We start from the raw sequence: 23,980 nt of genomic DNA on the forward strand, positions 1-23,980 counted from the left end.
TATTTAGTTTAGTTTAGTTTATTTGACAAAGGATCAAATACAATAGTAAAAGAAGCACCAGTGTATGTGACACTGTCAGAAATAACATGGTTAAGTCTGAGACTTATTTCCATCGTGGCCCATCAAACACAACAAGATGGAGCCAGCCATTCAATGTCCTTGTCGGGAGACGCACAAACACATCATGACCACTCACAATTAAGAATGTCAGTAAAAGAATAGTTTATAAACCCAAAACTCAGTTATTGTGACCTTATTTAGAGATGCTATCTAATATAATATTTTTAACAAAATACATTGATTGATATTACAACAAAATTGTAGGGATGACTACTGGTATTTTTGCAAAATATTAACACAATTTATATGTTTAAATAATCAGCAGTGATGTGGACATAGGCTGCTGACTAGGTGTATAAAGACCAATAATAAAACAGTGAGAACAGTCTGGTAAGTTCAGAAAGTGACATGACGGCCTTTAAAATCAGGATAAGACAACACTTGTGACATATCATGTAATAACAATATCCAACATAGATGATATAGTGTCATGTCACGATATTGATATGTCTATATATCTATATTTCCCAGCACCACTTTGACCATTGCTTTAACATGGGACATGAACACTGGTCTCCTGAGTTAAAGTCCTGTGTTTGTTTGACCCCTCCATCCACACAACCTCCCCTCACTCTTTATACTACATCACCGGAAGTCTGTGGGCTCCCTACAGCAAGCAGGGATACAGCAGCCACATCTGACACACAGGGACTGACAATGACACAACAGGAATGACACACCTCTCTCTACTTCTATATAGCATTCAGGTATGAGAAGCACATGCACACGCAGACACAAGCACATACAGCTGCAGTGCAGATGGAGGATTTTAAAAAAACAAACTGAATGGAAAAAAAGGTTAGAAGTCAAACCGCTCTATACAAGGCCAAACATTCTCAGAGCAAATGTTAATACTCCATGAGCACTGTGTTACAGTACATATTCACCATTCCACACCAGTGCAGCTGTAAAGCATCAGTATCAAATAAATGCGGGCAAATGTTGGTGACAAGAGACTTGGTAAATTCTGATTAAGGACATCATTTGAGCAGCATGTGAGTTTAAAAGATATATTTGAAAACCAGACTCATAGAAAAGGTTTTTTTTTTCTTTTTTTTAACAATCAATAGTACCAGGAGACAGGGCTTCAGACATTCTACCCACTCACTATCTGTGGAGTTTGAGTGAACAAATAAAAGGGTACATACTAGAATATTGAACAAAAGGCTTGGGTGGAATCAATGTATTATTGTATGAAAGGGTCTTTAGAAAGGTATGACTTTCAAATGTGGAACTTAGCTAATAGAAGAATTATTTGTAGGTAGAAGGCTCACCACTTCTGCTCTATTACCCTAACAGCTAATTAAATATAAATACATATATATGATCATGAAAATATTACCCCATATAATGTGATTTTGAGATGACTTCTTCCAGCTACAAAAGCAGTTTATCAGCTACATGATACACCTGTAAATCACCTTCGTTCAGCCAAATGATGGGATGGTTTCCATAGCAACAAGTGTCGTTGGGTCCTTTGGTAAGAATTTACAGAATAAGGCCGCTTATTTCCTATCCATTCATTATTCTATGTACATATTTAAACCCAGCAAGACTTGTCAAAGAAGGCTAACTGCATGTTAGACATACAGCACTGTAAGCTAAACAATGTCATGTACACTACAATGACTTCTATTACCAGCTCATTATCTACTCACCTGCATCTCGACTGAGGGTTTGGTTTATTTTGTTAGTCTGCAAAAAACTGCTGAGCTTCACAGGGAAACAGTGTTACAGAATCTCCCAAACGATGGTCACTAAAGTCCCAACATGCCGTTTGCACATCATCACAACACGCACACACAGTTCAGACAGTGTGCATGTACACACAAATGTGGCTCTAAGCTGAGGATCTACAGTGAAGATTCAGGCATTTTATGTTTTTATTCTGTTGTTTTTTTAGGTTTGAACACTGGTCACCATTCACTTACATTGCTGGTGAGATTCTGCAAGTCTGTTTTCCTGTGAAACTTCTGCAGACTAACAAAACAAACCTGCAGACAATTGCACAAGTCCCTCCAATCTGAGTCCCAAGCAAGTATTTTGCAAGTAATTCGTCCCAAGTCTCAAGCAAGTCCCAAGTTTTTTTGTCATGGGCAAGTCAAGTCAAGTCAAGTCACAAGGTTATGTCGAGTCGAGTCAAGTCACAAGGTTGTTGAGTCAAGTCGAGTCAAGTCACAAGGTTGTCGAGTCAAGTCAAGTCAAGTCGCAGATTATGTCAAGTCAAGTCTCTCACTATTGTTCCTCATCCAAAAAAGAGCATGCATCCAGAAAACATTCACATTTGAGAAGCTGCAAATGACAAAATATGGACATTATTTTAAAAAGACTCAAAATAATTAATTGATTATCCAGTGTCAATTGTTAATGTTGTGAAGTGCCCACTGTAAATATAAAGTAGTCACCAAGATTAATACTAATAAGTATAAAATACTGTTAGACCATTTACTGTAACATGCTGTTGTGTTGCAACACAGCATGATATCAGCTCTATTCAGCTTTTTGTGGTTTGATGGATGGATTACATTTGCATGTTCGTGTTTCTCCACAAACTCACTGTGACAGGACTGTACAAACACACTTGCCATTTCACAGTTTATCCCATAATAATTTGTCCTTCTACAGTTAATTACTACATCATCTCAACAACCTTGTGCAACAACCTTTAGGCAATAATGCAAAGTTATTAATTTGTTGCTTTACATGCAGCAAAGTAATGTCACGTCTGCCCTTGAAAAGTATTTTATCTGAACTTTGATACAACTGGTAGAGTTGAAAAGATGAATTAATTAGTCCATCATCAGGAAATTAATCAACAACCTTCTTTAACATATTCATTTTTAAAGTATATTAAGAAGCAAGAATGACAAACAGTTTCTGGTTCCTGCACCTCAAATAAGCACCTAATCAAAGGATGTTGTACATTATTGTAAACTGAATATCTTTGGGTTATGAATACTTTTAAATATGCAAATATATAAAAATAAGGAGGTGCAGCTCTAACATGACTTTTAAAGCAGATGATTTCTTGATTATAACCAAAATCTTCCCCAGACCTCTTCACAGATGCGTCATGACAATCCTGAACAGAATGTCATGTTCACTTTATTGCTCTGAACTGGCAAGATTACAAATTGAAAAATGATGGATGTTGCCTAAACGTGGCTGTTTGTGGAGTTGGAGGCTGCATCGTGTCTTCCTTCCCTGCTGATCAAATTATCAACTACATGATGTGTCTTTTCACCCGAGGCGCCCACATTTCTGACTGCAAGAGTTATGTAAAGACCTGTCATTGACTGTGAAACTCTTTTTCCACAGCATGTAAGCAAGGATTTACCCACAAAGGCTGCTGGGAGTTTTTCATGAACAACAGAAGTACACCAGTTCTCACCTATTGACAGGGTGACAAGACCAAATATTTAACAGTCAGTACTTCTGAGTCTAACAAAGCAAAAATGCAAATTTAGTCTGGCAATTTCATTACAAGACTAAGAGTCTAGAGCAATGCTAGCAGCCCTGTGAGCCAACCACCAGGAAGTACACCAGGTCCTGACATAGTGGCCGAACTGTGTAATGACAACGTCACCTGATGCACTGCAGTCCAAACAGACTTTTTCCCATAGACTTGCATTGAAGCAGCTACAACATAGTGGATACATTTTTGAGAATCACAACCCTGCAAAATAACTTATTTCAATATCAGAATTTAATCTATTCAGGTTGATAACACTTGGAAAGTCCAGTGCAGTGGTTCTCAACCGGTGGTTCAGGACCTCCAAAGGAGTTGTGAGATAATTTCCGGGGGTCACCAAATAAAATATTGTAGCAATGAGCACAGAATTAGAGCCAGGAAGAAACTCAGAGCAACATCAGCCCCTTAAAGACATTTAACATAAGTGACAAAAACCACCTGAGTACAAGCCAGCACTAAAATGATACCTGCCAACATAAACCACCATGTGCTGAACACAAACACTAACAGAATTTGCATTATGTAACATAAACTTAACAGTCCTGCACAAGGCATTGTGGGAAATCAGGGCTGTATTTTAGACTGGGACATTAAACCTCCTGTCCCATATAATTTGCCTTTGAATAGATTGTTTTGTCCTTGACAACCCCTAATTTTGGCTTCATGTGCCACTGAAGAGACGCGCCAATATGGCACCAGTTCTTATATAACCGATACCTACCAGGCTGAATCACAGCGCAGATTACGGTGCCTCATTTCAGTGCCACAATCCTGAGCTGTCAATTGAAAAAAAAGTTGCCCTGTGCAGACATAACAGATAGATCACCAAGGTGACTAGGTGACATTATGGCAACACTCACTCTGCATGGCTCTGGCAGCAAGTAGCCTTTTGTTCACTCACGTTAAAATGTCCAGCCAAGCAGTCAAAAGTGTGGCTGGATTTCACTTGAAATGATTCCAGCAGCGGGCAAGACATCCAACAAATGTTTAAAATCAAGTGTGTGTGAAGGGGGGAAGCATCTGGCGATGCTGTGGATACACTTGAAAGCACTGTGCTTGAATGCTTCTGTGACCCCATGCCAAGCACATCAGCTGGCAGTGTGGGCATCCCTGGCCCCAGATATGGGGCATAGATATAAAACACTAGATGGGACATGTTATAATGACTTGACATTTAAATTTCTGATGTCAAAACCACTGATGATGATGACAGCCTTTCTTCAGGTTAGAAAATAAGATCATATTTCTGCGAAAAAAGTTGAAGTTGGAGTTTGTTGAATACAAAGAAATGTTGAGTTAATTTTATTTTGCTGTAATGAGCACTGTACCTTAGTGGAAGAAGAAGAAGAAGTTAAGTTTTATACATTAGGTGAATTTGTAATGTGTTTTGTATTTATGTACATATTAAACTAAACCTTAAACTGTAAATAGTTAAATTTCAAGTCCAAATATACCTTAGCAATTAAAACAGACATTTTTAAGCATGTTCACCATCATTTTGTGCGTCTTCTATTATTTTATTTTTTTTTTAGTATCAGTTCTGGCACCATCTAGGCATTAGTAAAAGCACAAACCAAAGTATTGGACAAATTAAAATTTTGGTCTCATGAGAGAGTCTGAGGCCATAGTTCCCTGCTGGAAAACACAAGATTTCTCCTATGGGGAGTGAGTAGCTGTCAAAGCCAAGGAGTTCTCGTGTATCTCGGGGTCTTGCTCACGAGAGAAGGTAAAATGGGGCGTGAGATCGACAGGTGAATCAGTGCAGAGACAGCAGTAATGCGAGTGTTGTATCAGATTGCCGTGGAGGAGCCAGAAGGAAAAGCTTTTGATTTAACACTCAATCTATGTTCCAACCATCACCTATGGTCATGAGTTTTGGGTACCGGCAGAAAGAATGAGATGACAGATACAAACGGCTGAAATGAGTTTCCTTTGCAGCGTGGCAGGGCTCAGTCTTTAAGACAGGGTGAGGAGCTAAAACATCCAGGAGGGGCTCAGAGTAGAGCCAGTTCAGGCATCTGATTATGATGTCTCCTGGAAACCTGTCCTGAAGGTTTACCAGGCATGTCCCACTAGGAGGAGACGCAGGGGTAGACCCAGAACCTGCTGGAGGGATCAGATATCCCATTGGGCCTGGGAATGCCTAGGATCCCCCCAGAGGAACTGAAAAGCATTGCTGGGAGGAGGGATGTGTGGAATACCCTGCTTAAAATCCAACCCAAGATAAGTGGAAGAAAATGGATGGATGGATGACCGGACGAAAAGTTGGGACATCCCTAGGATTCATCCTCTGAGGACCATGAATCAATCCATCTAAATTCATGGCAATCCATTCAAAGGTTTTTGAGACATTTCAGTCTGGATCAAAGTGGTGGACCAACAAACGGACACTGCCACCCACAGAGCCATGAGTGCAGATACAACGTGGCCTTCTGTAGTTCAGGGAGTGCAATACAGCTTTTCACTTTTCTCACTCTCACAACAGGAATACTGTATAAACTCTCAGCATTTAATTTAGAGTTTGATTAATATTTTGGTACACTGGTACTAATTTTTTCTTTAACTCTCATTGTAATCCATTATTTTGACATTCCTGTATTTGTTCCTGGTGAGAAATGAAACAAACCCTTCAAGTGTAGGAGGGTTTACAAAACAGTTTCATGGGTGTCAGTCAATAGTACCTGGCTGCAGTGAAGCCTGCTTCCTGCCCCGAGGAGCTGCTCACCCACCTACGAGAATTTCAATGCTCTTGCCTTTGAAAACTCTGGGGGAACACTTCACACTCGCCGTTTTCTAGCGAGCATGTGAAACCTGAAGATGCCAGTGACAGTTTGGACACTACAGTCTCTGGCTTGTGGGCAAGAAACGTCAACGTTTATCAGGAATGAAAAGGTGGAGTGTTCTTCAGGTTTGAAATGCAGTGGCAGAATGGGTACAACTGGCGCTAATGGACTTAAAGGTGCTAATTATGAGTAATTAGCTGTGGAGAGGGGATTCAGGAGGATTCATATACCAGCTATTCTATATGCATGAAGGTTATTTCATTTGAGATCATTAAAGTTTTCAATTCACCACAGTCTTGATGAGATCCAGCAGCCTCCAGACAGATCAAATAGCTTTCCTTCTCCCTAGGCTGAGTAAGAAGTAAAATGCAGGGTTTTCCCTGTCTATCTACATCAGAGGCGGACCCTTTGTTGAAAATTCTGACTGAAACATAAATCTGAAGGCTGCTTCATGCCCAAACTATTGTGCCTTTTATTTATTGTGCCCATACTGAGTATGCACATGTTAAGTACAGCACTTGAAAGTAGAGGCAACGGTGGAATTCACATTCACAGTTTCATAAGATGCAAGATGAAGGTCACTGTGAGGCAAATGAATGTGTTTGTAATGCAAGCTTTGTGAGCTTACATCACAGAAGTAAATAGGACTGTATGTCAAACCTCAGTAGCCACTTTTTGAGCACAGGTACTTGACAGATTATTTAGAGGACTGTTCATAATGCTGTGCTTATATCCCACTCTGCGTGCTCTGTCCCTTCATTAAGTCAATTAAAAAGTGTGAGACGTGATCACACAGTAATAAGCCCTGAATCATTACTGTACAAGATGCCTCTTTTTCGTCCTGTCACTACCTGATCAGATGCAACAAGTTCTGCATAAACTTCCATCAGTTACCAAATTACCAAAGTTACCAGAACTTACTGATTAATTGAGAAAATAACTGACAGATTAATCAATAATGAAAATAATTGTTAGTTGCAGCCCTACCTTATATACTCTTGGATAGTTTAGTCCACAGCAATGCATCATATTCTATAAGATCATCATATGTTTGTACTATTTGAGAATCTGTGGTATTTTATTTTAGAGAAAATTTGAATATTGAGATATATATCGTATATTGTGACATAGCCTGAAAACAGCTGCTGTTGGAATCAAGGCTGAGGAGAGCTGGATTTGCAGACCATAAAACCAAAACAATGAGCTAAAACAGGCTAAAAAGGTCTGCAGATTGAGGGGAACTGCAGTGTTAGTGTGGCTTTAAGTCATACATGAACAGCTATAAAAACATACTTTGTGTTGAACTCATTGGTGAGTTTAGGGTTCCTAAGAATAGTCCTTATAACCCTTGAGTCAAGTCCTGACATCTAGAACTGTTCTAAGTAGGTGATTTTTTTTTTATGGCAAAAATAATAATCACGATTATTTTGATTGACATTGAAATCCTGATTAATAAACACGATTATTTGTTAATTTGAAAACATGAGTATTTACTGAACCACCAAAACTCAACTTAAAAGAACAACATAAATAAAGTAGTAACAAGTAAACAAGTAAAATAACAACAACAACAACAACAACAACAACAACAATAATAATAATAATAACAATAAATTAAAATAACAATAGCAATATGTAAAAACAATAAATTAAAATAAATAGCCACAACATACATGCACTCGTGCAAAACTTGCAAAATTTGCAACATGCAAAAAACACTAATAACACAGCCAAAAAAAATCCCAAAATATTATTTGAAGGTTTTTCAAAAATATGTCAATCTGCCTCCTACAAACTCAAGTTTTTGGCGAGGAACACCAGACTGTTCACTTGGTTTGGCTTTAATGATGACCGAAGGCAGGAGACAACATTTCCACCTGTGCCAAAAACCTGCTCTGACGCAGCAGCAGTCTGCGTTTCCATAGTTTCCATATGACTGACGATATCGTACCTTTCTTATTAACTAAAGGCTGCCGTTCTGCCATTTTTCTCAGTTGCTCCTAGTTTGTGGCACCTGCACATAAGACTGGTGCATTCACTGTGTTTTTACAGCTCAGGAATTTGCATGCACGCCGCGCGGCACATTAATCGTTTTTCTTTGATTATAACAGTTTTATGATTGTGAGAATCCAAAATCAAAATCAAAATTCGATTAATCGCCCAGCCCTAGTTTTTTCCCTAAGACTTTTCCTCCTATTTCTAACCTTCTGTGCTGTGATTGGTTTGTACTACTGTGCTGTGATTGGCTCATACTCATTGCCTGCTAGATATGAGCGCAAGTCCCTTCCAACTGTGCAGTACATGTGAGTGTAGATCATAGATGAAAGAATTAGATACATCATTTCCACTGAGCCCTGCTTATGATCTTTCCCAGTGGTCATTTGCGGTATTGCAGTGAAAAATTCTCCTGTGGCCAAAAAGTATTTTCCTCCACAGGCCACCATTATAAAAGAGACGTATAAAACTGTTGACAGGACACCTCGAACTGCAAACAAGCTCAGTTATGACTCTGTCTATTATGAATTTGTGGTCCACGGGGGGTTTACATTTGTAAAACTTTCCTTAAACTGCGAAAAGTGTTTTAAAAATCCATGACGTCATCACAATGTAAAGTCTATGAGCAGAGCGGGAACTCACAGGCAGGACCAGCAAGATCTGAATCCATGATTCAGATATCGGCAGCTGGGAGAAGTTTAGACAGGAGACTGTGTGTGAAACAAAAAGTCAGCATTGACTTTTTATTTTGAGATGTAGTTGTTAAATTAGTTTTTACTATTATTTAGATTTTTATGTTTCTAATAGAGTGTCTCTAATTTCTCTTCCTGAAAAGATTAAACTCATTTTAAAGTTAAATCAGAACCAGTGAGGTTTTGATGATATGCAAATGACTAAAAGTTATGCAAGCTGTAGTTTCTGCGCTGCTAAGAACATCTTTGTTCTGTTGGTTATGTGAAAAAGATCCTCATTTAGTGTATAATATGGATAGAAAAAAATCAATATCATGTTTCAGCTTTTCAGAAAGAGCAAATAAAAACCCTTTGAAAAGTGAGAGCTGGTGGGAAGCTGCCCAGGAAGTGGGGCAGTACTTGGCTCTGTGTCAGTGTGCTTCAGTTCAGTCCGTGCCAAACAGATGTGTGCAGCAACAAGCCAACAGAGCAGCATTAATTATTACAGCAGACTTCCCTGGTGTTATCAAGGTCAATGAAGGGACTCATAACCCTCAGTCTGACTGAATGATCACGTTTACAGTACATACTGCTGGTCTCTCCATGTCACATGAATGGGTAATAGTGCTGCATCCAAGCAAATAAAGCCATTAAGCGTCAACCTGTGAACGCTAAACAAACACTGATATGATTATAGATATTGTAAGACAGAAATCTGAAAGTCATCAAGCGTTCTGTCAGCATCATTAGGATGCTTTATATATTGACTGAAAAGGTTGTTTAGAGGGCATGAAAAACAGGATGACTAGAGTTGCAATGTTTAAGCGATTATTAAATCAATCGCCAACTATTTTGATAATTGACTAATCAGTTTGAGTCAATTATTTGAGAAAAAATTCTCTTTCAGCTTATTAAATGTGAATATTTTCTGCTTTCTTTACTCCTCTCTGACAGTAAACTGAATATCTTTGAGTTGTGAGTAAAACAAGACTTTTGAGGATGTCATGTTAGATTCTGGGAAACACTGATCATCATTTTTCACCATTTTCTGACATTTTAAAACAAACAACTATTAATGGATTAATAAAGAAAGTAACTGACTGATTAATCAACTCTGAAAGAAATTGTTAGTTGCAGCCTTAATGGACTCTTTGTCAGTTTAGTTGTGGTGTACAGCAGTGGTTCCTAAACGTGCCTTGGGATTTTGTAACAACCATACATTATTATCACAGTATACAACCAGACAAAAGTTACTCATGAATTTTTAATTTACTGTATCAGTACTTTGTACCCAATATAGAGGCAAATTCTCTACCCCCAAAAACATTCCTTAAACACAGTTTCTGCAGGTTTCATCAAGTTAAACTGAAGTCTTTTCAAGACCTGTTTAAGACACTGTAGTGTAATTTAAGACCTTCTTCATATCTATAATGGTAAAAATCATTTAAAAGCAAGACTGAAGTTATATCCAATTTTATAACTGTAATATAAACTTTATAATTCTATTTTTTCCCACCCACACTTTGATTGGCAAGCAGGATTCTTGTTGCCTCTGTTGGTTAGGTTGGTTACTGAGGCTATTTTGCATGGATACGGATACAGGTGGGCCTTGAGATTTTAGCATAACAAGTTTGAAAACCACTGGTATACAGTATATTACATACTGTTTAAAATTACAGCCCGCTATATTTAACAGTTAGCAAAGATATATGTGTATCATGGCAAGAAATGTCAGAACAGAAATGCCAAAAACTGTGTCCAGGAGACAGGTCTGGTTCTAAACATTATCACTCTGTTAAAGGGGGAAAACCCTCTGGCTTATTTGTTTCTTTAAATCAATCACAGTCATCTGGGGCGGCTCTAAGTCCAGAATGCAGCAACGGTGGTTCCTCTACCGGAGGCCTGGGAGTTCGTGGGTTCTTAGTTTTTCCTTGTTTCCTTGTTTTTCCTTCCTTGTTTCTGAAATCTGCTGGAGTCACTCTTCCAGTTTGGTGGTCACTAGCCCACTCTAGGATTTTTATAAACTGTTAAATATCAACTTTGGTATCTGCTTCAAATCCAGTTCGGGCTCTAAATAAAAGCTCCATAAAAACTGCAAAATAGACAGAAACCATCATGACAGATGGATGTTTGTTGAGCTCTTAACCTTAGTGACAGTGCTTATATCAGCCTCATTTTGTACTGGACAAAATTCACACAACAGTCTGAGCCAACAACAGACTGAACTAAGTTAAGACCTTCAAATGGACACCTAGAAGCCTGCAGTCATATGGTGTTTTTGGACTAGAGGAACCTTTTCATAGTTCTAAGAGGAGTTGGGGTCCCCCATCCCTTTTATTGTGTCAGTGCCTCGGCCATGGAAGCAACTGTAGTTCTCAAAATGCTGTTTTGAGGTTTTTTTAAGGTCCTACTTTGGAATAACTACTCTACCAGCATGTGTGCTTAGCCAAATAAACAATATTTCATAACAGAAGACTTAAAAAAAACACAGACCAACAATAAGCTCCATACTCTGTACCTACTAGACCAAATAACTCTAGCAGTAGGCAGCCGTATGCTATGTAGTAACCAGGGTAAACACGGTTAAAAAAGGCCAAGCTAAATGGTGTAGAGTGCATCTGTGTTTCACTCGAAACAATTCCAGCACTGGTTGGGACGTCCAACAAACAATTACGTGTAAATGGGAGAAGCATCTGGTGACACACGGGACGTGACATGGGCACACACTTGTGAGCAGAGAGATGGCTGCAGAGATAGAGAGAACATAGATAAAATACACACTGTAAGATGAGACATGATAATGACCTGCCATACATATCTATGATAGGAAGACCGCTGATGATGATGACAGCAGCCTTCATCAGGTTAGAATATATGATCAGATTTTTCAAAAGAGTTGCTTCTGGAATTTGTATTTATTTTGCTGTTATTAGTTTGTAACTGTTAAGTAGTGTTATTCAGTGCAAATTGCATTTGCATTGCAATTTCTTTTGCAGTTTTCACTTACTCCTATAATTTAATTGCCTTACGACATCGCAACATGCATTGCAATTTTTTAGAAAAGCTGCCATGAAATTTTAGGCCGCAACAATCCCAAAAACAGCCAGCAAAATCCTGGGGGGACTGATTTATCATGAAGTTATTATATAAATTAGTTATGTATTTAGTATTTATTTATATTCATTTATATGTTTAAGTAGACTTTAAACTGTTAACAGCTAATATATTGTTCAATGTCAAATTGATATTTGCTGTGCAGTTCTTTCACTGACTGTCATCTTGTGCTTCCTTTGTAAAAAAAAAAAAGTATCAGTTCAGGCACCGTTTAGGCATCAGTACCGTTTTTAAAAGTATAATTTTAGCACCAGTATCTGATAAAACCCAAATAATAACCAACCCTACTATTGAGCCTTTATACAATGCAGAAAATATATACATGCTATGTACTTACAGCACCTCAGTGTTCCTATTGGAGGTGTGAATGCAAACAGAAAAAAAAGCCCCTGAAGGTATGTAGTTCTTGGGGGAGCTCCCCAGTGGGAAGTTCCTCTCCAGTCCTCAGAACTGATTGGTCCAAAAAAGCTTACAAAGAGGTGGAAATGAGGTGAAGCATGCAGCTTACATGTGTGGCTGTACAAACAAAAATGAGATAAAAGAAGTTTTGTGACTAATAAAACCATGCCTTATGACAGGACACACTTGTCCACAGTACTAATGAAACACATAGATACTTGCTAAAGGACTTTTACTGGAGGACTCTGAAGTCTTTTTGCCTGTGTCCATGTGCTCCAAGTGGTACTTTGGACAAGTTATCTGAAGTTTCTCCTCTCACAAGAACAGCTCTTCTCTGAGAAACACTGGACAGGCTGACTGCTGCTGTTTGTGATTCTTCATCTGCGGTAACTTCTGTCTTTCTTTCCTCCGTTCACCTGACCGATTGTTACGTAAAATAGGCGAGAGTGAAGTTAGCCCGGTGTTGGAAAGGGTGTTCCAGATGCTGTTGGTCTTGGACAAGGACTTTGTTTGATTTGCTTGTTAAAATATTAAAAAAAGCTCTCCATGGCAAAATACATCAGAAACTGAAAGCCAGTGGGAAGCTGGCTCGTGAATGAGGTGAATGATGTTAGAAGCCAAGACTGAAAAAAGTAACGTCACAGCCTCAAGAAGAGTGAAGCAGTTGCTAATTTATGTTTCAATGGTGTAACAAATGCTTAGCTTAAAAAAAACCCCTACAATGATAAACTTCCGGTGTGTAAATCCTCCAGGGTGTACTGTATCATGCATACGTGATGAGGTGAATCCATCGTGATGAGAATTTGAAAGACATATTATCAAGCAAAGCCTCAGTGGCCACTGTGCACACAGAGGAAACTAGGCTGCAGTAGGGATGTTTTTCTCCTCTTAACGTCTCTAGCCCTGAACACACAGATATAAAAATACACCCCATTCAGAGGACCATGTTGCCTAGCAGCCAGTTAGTGGGTAGGATGGTGTGACAGTGTGTGAGATAGAAAATGTAGCAGACAGAGCTGCTCCGTCAGGGAGAAAAAAGGAGAGACGAGCAATAATTATGATAGATACAGAATGTTTTTTAACCCAAAGCAAAGAAAAATCAGCCCCATCAGCCAACACTAATAAATACTGATGTGTGATGTTGTGTTCTCGCCAGACTTCACAATAAAAAGAAGCCAAGCTGCAGCTACGCTTTATCATCCACTCTGTTTACAGACAACACGGCAAATATTCAAGGAAAAAAAGCATAAAATCAGCAAAACTACACGCCAACAGGCTTCTCCCTCATTAGTCAGTCATCTATAATTTAGAGTGCCGAACAAGCAGGGCCTATAGCTTCATGGGGTCATGGTTGGATCATACTGTGTCTCCATGTGAAGACTGGTTTGGAAACTTTCAACTGGCTTGCACAGTGGACTTGCTTGCTTTAACCACTGGTTTTGGTTTTGCAGTCTGTGTGTGTTATGGCCCCAAACAGCCAATGGACGAGTCAGTGGCCTGGGACTGTAGACACTAGTTATTACATCAAATAACTCTGTTTTTGACAGCTCAGACTGGGTTTGAAACCAGAAACTCCAGTTCCACTCATTTTCCCTTGCTGCAGTGTTTCTGCACATTCAACTCAGGAGAGCCACATTTTTTTTACTAATTTCACTGCAATGTTAAAATATTACTGATAACTATGAATAGCCCTTTAAACAATCTAAAGTGACAGTAATGGTGCTTTCAAACAGTTAGCAGCTACAGCCCCACTGTAATTTGAATGGGCAGCAGTGGAGCACAACTTCACTGCTGATACATCTGATAGTAATGTGCCATAATAAATGTGCCATTATTCTGCCTCCAGCAGTTGATTTCAGTTGGGTGTCTTGTTGGTAGTACAGTAGCATCCGCTACTGACACAGTCCTACAGCAGCTATAGCTTTAACTGACACTGTCAGTATACATCCAGCCTTTTGTCAGATCTGTGTACAGGCAAATATTGACAGGAATCTATTATCTAATCCGTACATGCCCACGTTGGAGCTTTATCTGTAGGTGTTCCTTTTATTGCAGTTGTTTTGTGACTGTTCATTTAGCCACTATATTTGTTTTTTACCATGGTCTCTTCTGATTGGTCAGCAAGTATGCATTAAAACCATTTAACACAAACGTATGTAGTTCGGCTCAAGTTTAATCACTGTTCGAAATTCCAACTTCGAATAGCCAACTTGTAATCATAGCGACATTAAAGAGCACAGCTCACACCACTTCATAACTGGAGGCGATGCAAACGACAAGGACGCCCTAACCTGCTCTGTGCGTCAGCCAACAGGCTGTGCGACTCACTGTCACTCCACACAACACCTGTTTTATCACTTTGCAAGGTAACCATTTAAGGTGTGCTGTAGCCTTAAACAGGGAATTCAATGCATGTTATGTGCAAAATGACAAGATTTTTATAGCAAATTTAAGTACCTGAGATCATTAACATTGCTCACTGGTCCAGAGGTATAATACAGGAAACTCAGATAGCAGGAAAATTAGGTTTTGTTGCTTTGTTGCTTTCTGTGGTTGCCACGGTAAACTCACCTGATGAACTGCAGTGACAAACCAAAAATAACTGAGCCATCATCAACTCAGCAGCAGCAAAAGCTGTGAATGTTCATGAGAGCAGGACCTGCTGTCTTTCTCCTTGTCATTACCTTTCATATTTACACTGGACACAAAGGAGGCAGAGACAGCAACTGCTCAATGTCCAAAAGTACCTTAACAGTGTTTTACAGCTGTCATTTGAGTAATAGAGGTTGTGTTACAAGGCTTTGCAACTTTATCAAAAGGAAATATCCACAAAACCCCTCCATTTTACTATTGTTTTCCATTAGCTTGTAAACTACTACAAAATCAGCCCAAACATTAAGGATTTGACATGTCATTGACATTTATAATCACTGTACATACAATCTGTGAATTTGTTATTGTGTTACAATGGCAAGGGCCATTGTTTCTAGACAAGTGGATATATGGGTAATGGATATCAAGGCCAAGACTTCTCTTCCGTGCACCGGTCATTGTTTACGGTCCATTCACCAACTTGTCAATGCATTCCACTTCCTTTGCTCTCTACAAGGACTATCTACCTGCATGCAAATCCTGCTCAAATGTGATTGGCCAATATTACTTACTACAGACTACAAACAGAAAACATTTTGGAAACCAAAATCTTGTCCCTTGCCTACAGATACCTGTATTCATGTGCACATATCTGTTTATAGAGACTACTGTGAATACTACTACCTACAGTATATTAAGTGTGTAACGATACATCAAAATGTATTGATCAGGGCTGCAACTAACTATTATTTTCATTGGTGATTTATTTGTTGATTATTTTCATGATTAATCAATTGGTTGTTGGGTCTATCAAATGTCAGATAATAGTGAAAAATGTCAGTTAGTTTTCCAAAGCCCAACATAACATCCTCAAAGTTCTTGTTTTATCCACAACTCAAAGATATTCAGTTTATTGTCATAAATGAGAAAATCAGAAAATATTCACAAATCAATTAATGAGCCGTAGGATCGATATATCGATTCAATGTTCAATCATCCGATACGATCGACGCAAAGTGAAAATATCAATCTATACCATGGTCTTTAAGATACGCATTTATTTTGAAATTCCCATGGCATGTCTGTGTCAGAAACACCTGGAAGAGTTCAGTCATAATTTGGTTGCCCTTTTTGAGCTGACATAAATGTAAGTAAAGGTGTTAAATGGAGATATGATATCGTCTGATATTGATCGACAACCCCTGAATTGAACTGAATGAAAATTGTATTGTGGTAGACTTCCTGATACAAATATTGTATCGCTGTCCAAAGAATCGATAAAATAATCTCGGATTGTGATGAAACTTGTGATTTACACAAATACAGTTTCTAATGTATTCTGTGGCTTTGGAAGAGCGTTGTCAAGTCAGTGTAAATAACCCTACTAATGTCATGAGGGGTATCAAGATTTGGGCTTGGAGACCAACTTATAACACAAAGTCTGTACTACAAACCAAGGGAGAGTCTGACAGATGTGGTTGTTTTTAAGGCATTAAGGTAGAGTTGGATGATATGATGTAATTTGTCAAGATTCTTCTATACCTTGTACACTGAGGTAGCTTTCCCCGTGTATCTCTGCTGAGGCATTGTGGGAAATCTTGCACATCAGTGAGCACAACTGTTTATGACTGTATTCAATACACTGGATTGTTGTATCAAGGTTTGTCTGGTGTTTAATACGGTGGATTAAGCAAAAGCAGACATTCCCATCTGTTTATTTTTGTGTGAATGTTTTCTCTGTTTAGATTTCACAAAAATTACTGAATCCTAAACTATATATATTGAGTGGCACTGTGGGAAGTCAAGGATCTAGTGGTTTTTGAGCCTGACTTGAGCTTTCAGCTTATTATGGGCAAAAAGTCAGGATATCTCAGCATCTGCTGCATCAGTATTGATGATTTTTAAATCTCTTGCCAAACTTGGCTTGAGGATTCTTTTTTCACACACGTTACCAGGAAAAATATGCTCACTCTGAACCATATAAATGCCTCAATTTATACATGTTACATTCATCTAGTTTGCCTGGTAATTTGTAAGTATGTCTAGCTGTTTTTATTTGTCACAGGAAGACCTGCCTGTCGATGTGTCAGTTTAGTCTGTTGCTTGTAGAGACTCTGTTAACCTATTTCAACCTCAAATTCAACACCTGATGATGCAAGCAGGGCCTGAGCTGCAGCAAGCCAGACTCAATGCAGTCCCAAGACTTTTGATGCTTCATATCGTTTAAATGTGTCTCGATGCTGCTCAGCCTGTGATTGCCTGCATCATCAGGATTGAACAGGAGCAGTGAACAGAGCATGGCTTCCCCTGAGGCATGTTCTGTAGTACAAAATTACACCTTTTCCATACACATGTGCTGGCCTGGTTTGACTTTGACAGGTCAGCCCAGCACAGCAGGGATTTGCATCTCCATTTCTAGCTTGAGTCGAGCATCTCTTCTCAGTAAAAATCCCATGCTATTGTGTTTGTCAAAAGCTTTTATTATGAAGTAACCAGGAAATTTTCGGTTTTCATCAGCAGTGAATTGACACTCCTGTATGGCTGAAAGTGGGCATGGCAGTAAAATAAAACAGATACCTGAACGTATAACAGCGACACACGAGAAGAACTAGACTACGAACAAAAGACACTCAGTTAGAAACTACAGAAGTTCACTCACGCAACACAGTTTGTTTGAGGGGAGGGTTGAGAAAGGCAGGGGGCGTCACAGGTTGGCTGCAATGATGGACAAGAGTTCAGCACAGCCTGCTTGGAGGCAGGTCAGGCTCATTTTGGCCCCACTCCAGAGAGGATCTGTCTCAGGCACGACTTGGCACAGCTCGGCGTGATAAAAGTGGTAATGAAAACGCAAATCAGCGTGGTACAGTCTGACTCGGCTCGACCAAAGTGCCAGTGGAAAAGCCCCAAGCATGTCTAAGAGTAGTCTGTGATTTGTTCATTTTTAACAGGGGGGTGGCCCAGTGGGGCCTGTACATGTTGCTACTTGTCACTTTGATCATGAAGGTGGCATGAATCTAAAGACTATATCTTAGATTCAGGATAAAACTGACACAAGAAAAGGACTGAGAAAGAAAACTGCAATTACAAATCTGACTGCTACTTCAGCACCATGGACAGCGCCATGGATTTATCAATACACAACACAGTTGAGCTGTCCATACACCGCACAATTCGAGCCAGTCTCTGGCCCAATTTTTGAGCCGCACAACTCATTTTAGAGTGGGACTAAATTTCAGCTTTGCTTAGTGTCGCTTGCCATGCAGTGTACAGAGACGAGCGAGGCCTGATCCTCTGCTCCTGAATGGCCAATTACCAATATGTCAGGTTTTGGTCGGCCATTGTCAGGCTCTCGCACAGCCTTTTTTCTAACTGCCCCTGCACGAAGTGGCAAACAGAGCGTTTGAAACAGCCATGTTGACATGATGCATCATGTGGATGGAAAAATTGGAGAGTAAAACGCAGCCAGCTTAAGTCCAGTTCTCTGTCCACATCTTCTTAGCCAGCTGAGTCCATATATGCCGGTGCACAGCTGATCAAGGCAGAACTGTCTTGTTAGCATTACTACTAGCAAACAAACTTCTACCTGCCTCTGAGATTTCAAACAAATCTTTATTGACAAATGTTAATGCCCAGAACGGTCCAAAAGATTGGCCAGTTTATTTTAGATTGTGAGCTTTAGCTTTGCATCGCATAGGATTTACTCATACATTGAAAAGTGATCTGATCCCTGATGTAAAACCATGATACAATCCAAACCATGAGTTTTGCGACCTGTTGCACCCCTAAATATAACTATTGAGCTATGAGATTTTTTTTTTCTCTGTGACAGAAAACACTCACAATTGATCAATCATCTGATCGTGTCTGTTATTCTACCTGCAGCTTCCAGCTCCAAAAAGTATCTGGAAGACTTCCAGTTTTAGGTTGTTTTAATTGTCTTTATCTTGAAACAAATACATCCAGACCACCGTCACAGAGGTTACCCACAAGGCCACCTTCAGATAGCTGTGCAGTAAAATGTTCGATGTCAGTGTTACACTATTACATCTGATGTTTTTGGATTAATTTTACTGCTACATTAATGTGTATATTGCATTTTACCGCTGTGGATGTTTAAGTTTGAGATCATTTTAGCTACTTTATATACTGTTGGTTAACTTAATCTACAGTAATGCATCATATTCTATAAGATCATCATATGTTTATACTGTTTAAGAATTTATAGTATGTGATTCTAGGGAAAATGTGTTTGTTGATATATATAGTATATCACCAAATAGCCTAAAAATATTTTGAGTCATATCACTTAGCCTTAGTTATACCCATACAAAGGTGATCCTAATGGGCCACTACTACTCCTACTACTGCTACTACTAACAGTAATAATGGTAAAATTTTAAACGTTGAAAGAAGCGCATATAGTGGAGCCTACAGGAGGGCTGTTCAACTGTCTGGGGGCGTATGAAATAAATGCAGCATCACTGTAGGCTTTAGTCCTGAGGAGAGGAACAATTACTGTGAGAGAGTCAGTGGAACACAGTGATCTGATGGGGACAGGCTAAACTGGGGACATTCATTCCTTAATACTGATGATTAAATGTGCCTAAATTGTGCTGTGTTGTGATGTTGTCATTCACAGACAGGCAGTCTACAAACACTGTGGCTCTTTTCACAGTTTGCTTATCAAGGTGGTTTGACTGATGATACATGAATGAACTTATGATGAAGACATATTGGAAAAGCTGCGTGAATCTTTGCATGCAGTTCCATAAAATTGTCATAGACACAAAGAATGGTAATAATCCTGTGGAGACTGCAGTGTCACTAGCTGCAAAAAGAACAGAGTAAACAGGGATGATGTGAATACAGATTCTCAGTATCACTGCTATCAAACTACAGTCTGTCTGGCTCATTGTTATGTGGCATCCTAGTGGACTGTGGTGTGTTCAAGTGTCCACAATGATAATATTTATTTGCATCATTAGTTTAACCCGATTGTGGTTGTGAGTATGATTGCTTCCTTAGAATGCAGGCCACAATGAGTTCACAACTACATTTTATGCTACTGAGAAAGAGCTGCCAGATGCCTGACCATCATCTGTCAGCAGCATCCACCCCTCTGAGCTGCCCCCACTACAAAACCAGACGCACCAACAACAGATAAGATACGGAATGACTGACAGAGAGCATTGATTCACCAGCTCTGATTTAAGGACATGTCATTTAAAACTGTCAGTCAACGCACCAGGCAGTCAGATGCTCAGAGGACTAATAGCCAGCCAGTCAACCAGTCAGTTTAATTTGCCATACATTTACACCTCTGCAAAATAATGTTATATCATGGGTCAGATAGATAGATAGATAGATAGATAGATAGATAGATAGATAGATAGATAGATAGATAGATATTTCTTCACCTCTACAAAATAAAAGCACGGCAGCAGAGTGACGCTGTCCTTGGTCTCATTCCCGCCTTTCAGCCGCTCCTTGGCACGAGACATGACGAGCGGCCGGTGGTCTCTCCCGTTGCCGGGAGACAGGGAGCTGTACTTGATTCCCGTCGTAATTTTGGCGAAATTCTGGCCGACTCCGGTTCCCACCGAGCCTTTAACGACGGACCTCCATGTCCTGGAAAGGTGAGCTGGACGTGGCGGTGCCTGTTAATGGGATTTGTCCGTGCTGGAGGTGGCGGTGGTCGCCCCTAAAATGCGGTTTTTGGGCTTCAGAAAATTCTGCCAGCGCAGGACCGGCGCCGTCTCCCCCACAGCTGTCCGCCCTGTGTGCTGACATGAAACTAAGAGCTACAGTTCATCCTGAAAATGTAACGTTAGTGTGTGCTGAGAGGAGAGGATTACTCCAGTCACCCCCGGGTACCTCCACTCACTCTCCTCCAGCTCTGCTCTGCTGCAGCAGGTGACCGCCGCTAAGTTCGCCAAAATAACATAGGCATTTCCTGTCAGGATTTTCAAAATAAAAATATTTGAGTATTTATCAGCACTATTGTTTTTTATTCAGTGAAAAATTCCACTGAGCAGTGTAAAAAAAAACGTAGTAAAGTTGTAGCTACCATTTCCAGTGGAGAAATGCCTTTATTTTGATGGTAAAATTATAGGTCTGCTACTAAAATAATAGGTACATCTGGTTTGTTGCGGCTAATTTTCGCTGACTTGACGGATATCAGCAGGTGCCAGGCAGTGGAGGAGAAAATTGAGAGGAGGTAAACTTAATGACGTCTCACTCTGCACCTATTTCAATTATATATGACGACAAAGACCTCTTTGTGAACCGTTTTAATTGAGGACTAGTTTTTTTTATTTTTCCTGAAGTAAATGGTTATCATTGTAAATTGTTAACGGTAGGGTATGTACTTTATCAGAGGGACTGGGACGTTTGGAAAGAAACAAGAAAAGAAAATAAACTTATTCCATCCACATTCATTATTTTGATGGTGGCTAGAGCTGGTATCAAACTTTGGTAGGCTACTTTTTAGGTAGGGACTGAAATGTGTCTACATAACTATGGAAAAGTATTTGGGCCAAGAACAAACAAAAAAATGAGAGGAGGAAGAATTTTTTTTATCTTTAATTTTTAGAACAGTCGAGATGGCATTTCCTTTTTTAATTGATCATTATTTTATTATTATTTGATTTTATTGTCAACATTTGATTTTATGTTCAACATAGAGCCTAAAGTCTATGCATGACATTTTGACTTTATTTTCAAAATGGAAAAAAGTAATAATACAATAAAATCTTCTCTGTTTTTAATGCCTAGCTCTAATACTGAAAGTTCAACTTTATACTCAACATTTCAACTTTGTTCTTGATATTTTGACGTAGACCCCCCAGACCCCTTAGACCCCTTACACTAACCTGGCCCGAAAAATAAAATAATGCAACAAACTTGGTCAGATTTGTTATCTTGTTAAATAATTCTTCATTGACATATTTATTGAATCAAATTCCAGTTTAGGCAATATTTAGACCATTAATTTAGACAAGTTTTGTACAGCTGACAGAGAACTTGGGCTTCTTGTATTAAATTAGTAAAATTCACAGAAAAGCAATTAATTGAACAATAAAAACTATTGTCAGTAGTACTGTTATCAGTACTTAAACTCGGGGTGTCTACATACTTCAACTAGCCTATCAAAAAAAAATCAAATAATAAGAAATAGGTTACTATAGTATAATATTATTAGACTTATTCATATATGTGCACATTCTCTACATATATATTTTTATATTTCATTTTATATATACATATGATATTTCTGTCATCTCTAACATGCAATTATCTTGTGCAATACACTGTATTAACAATTTTCACTGTTAAATCATGCTGTGCAATTGTATCTTCAAACTGCAATTTTTCTTCCTGCTTGTATTCTATTTGTGCAATCCAAATCTGTTTCTTTGTGCAATCTACATATGTACGAGGTAATGTCATTTTTTTTTCTAAATATAATGCTACATACTGTGTGTATTTACAACACGTGTGCAATTATCCTGCACAGTTATCCATATATCTCCATATATATTTAAGTGGAATATGTATATAACCTGTGTGTATAGTTTGTTAGATTCACAATTTTCTTGTTTTATATTTTCATTCTACTTATATTTTATGTATTTATCACTCACTCATTTTTCTACCTGTACTCTAATTTCTCTAGTGTAAGATCATTAAAGTCTATCTTATCTTATCTTAATATTAATTTAATATGAGAATCACTGATGTATATTATCAACCTTGCTGAGTGGACAATAGCTCCAGAGATCCTCTGTAGATGAGGACAATGTTTCTGATATATTCAGCCCTTTTGAGTTTTTCAAATTAAAATTGTGATAAAGAGAAACCAGAGTCTCTGTATAGCTGGATATCACTAGCTGTTATCTTTTTTGATTTTGGGTGAACTGTTCCTTTAACGCCTACCTCCTCAATCCACCATTTATGGTCCGGCTTTCATCTACAGAGTGATTCATCTTCTCAATACACAACCTTCGGAGGAAAACCAAAACCGATCGATGGGCGTGACGTCACATGTGTGCTAAAAACCTATTTTCCGCACGGGTAGCGCGCATGAGTGTGTGTGAACGCCCCCTCCAGCACAGCGGAGCAGAGCGGAGCTGGAGTGATAGTATGTGGGACACGCAGGAAGCCCTCAGGACACACAGGCACAAACACTGAGCCATGTTGTGGCCTGTGGTCACTGCCTGCAATATGTTGTCAGTGTGTAGATACACTGACAACATATAGTACATGTGATCAGTCCCATCATTTACACTCACCTGCACACTGTCAGGAAGACACAGGGATAAAAGCAGGTGGGTTACAGTGTGGAAGAAGGGTCGATATTACAACATTTGAGGGACAGCTGAAGGTGTTTTGACTAAATACTTTTTTTTTTTTTTTAAGGGATATAGCCCACTGATGAATAAGACTTCAAGTTGGCCAAAAATGATGCAAGGTTTAAACTGCACATCAAAGTAATTTATTTCTTTATGAGGATGGAGGATGTTATTTTTTACTTTACTTATATATTATTATTACATGTCAAAGGGGTACACACACAGAAATAGAATGAAAATACAAAAAACCCACAAAAACCCATTAGGTTAGGAGAAAGATAAATTTAAAAAAAGAAAATAGATTAATTAATTAACAAATCTAAAATAAATTTAACTTTTAAAATCTTGTGTTTTAATAGAGAATCATATGGCAACACCAGTCAAAATGTTATAAAAGATAAACATTAATGAATTTTCAACATATTATCATTTCATAGCTTTTTAATTCAAAAATACTCAATAATTATATTGTGAGACATTAGC

The 23,980-nt window shown here is 38.8% G+C and overlaps 1 protein-coding gene across 2 annotated transcripts in view; it reads right to left on the reverse strand.

Moving 5' to 3' along the window:
* LOC146318400 (phospholipid phosphatase-related protein type 4-like) overlaps positions 1–20,647 on the reverse strand; it is a 61,095-nt gene extending 40,448 nt beyond the window's left edge. For both annotated transcript variants that reach the window (XM_084732675.1, XM_084732674.1), the window contains exon 1: positions 20,564–20,647. In XM_084732675.1, the coding sequence (XP_084588801.1) occupies positions 20,564–20,647 (84 nt within the window). The remainder of the gene's footprint in view (positions 1–20,563) is intronic.
* Positions 20,648–23,980: the final 3,333 nt, after the last annotated feature.

The sequence above is a fragment of the Lutjanus erythropterus genome, chromosome 12 (genome assembly GCF_056507025.1).
Source record: "Lutjanus erythropterus isolate fLutEry1 chromosome 12, fLutEry1.hap2, whole genome shotgun sequence".
In the NCBI taxonomy this organism is placed as follows: Eukaryota; Metazoa; Chordata; class Actinopteri; order Lutjaniformes; family Lutjanidae; genus Lutjanus; species Lutjanus erythropterus.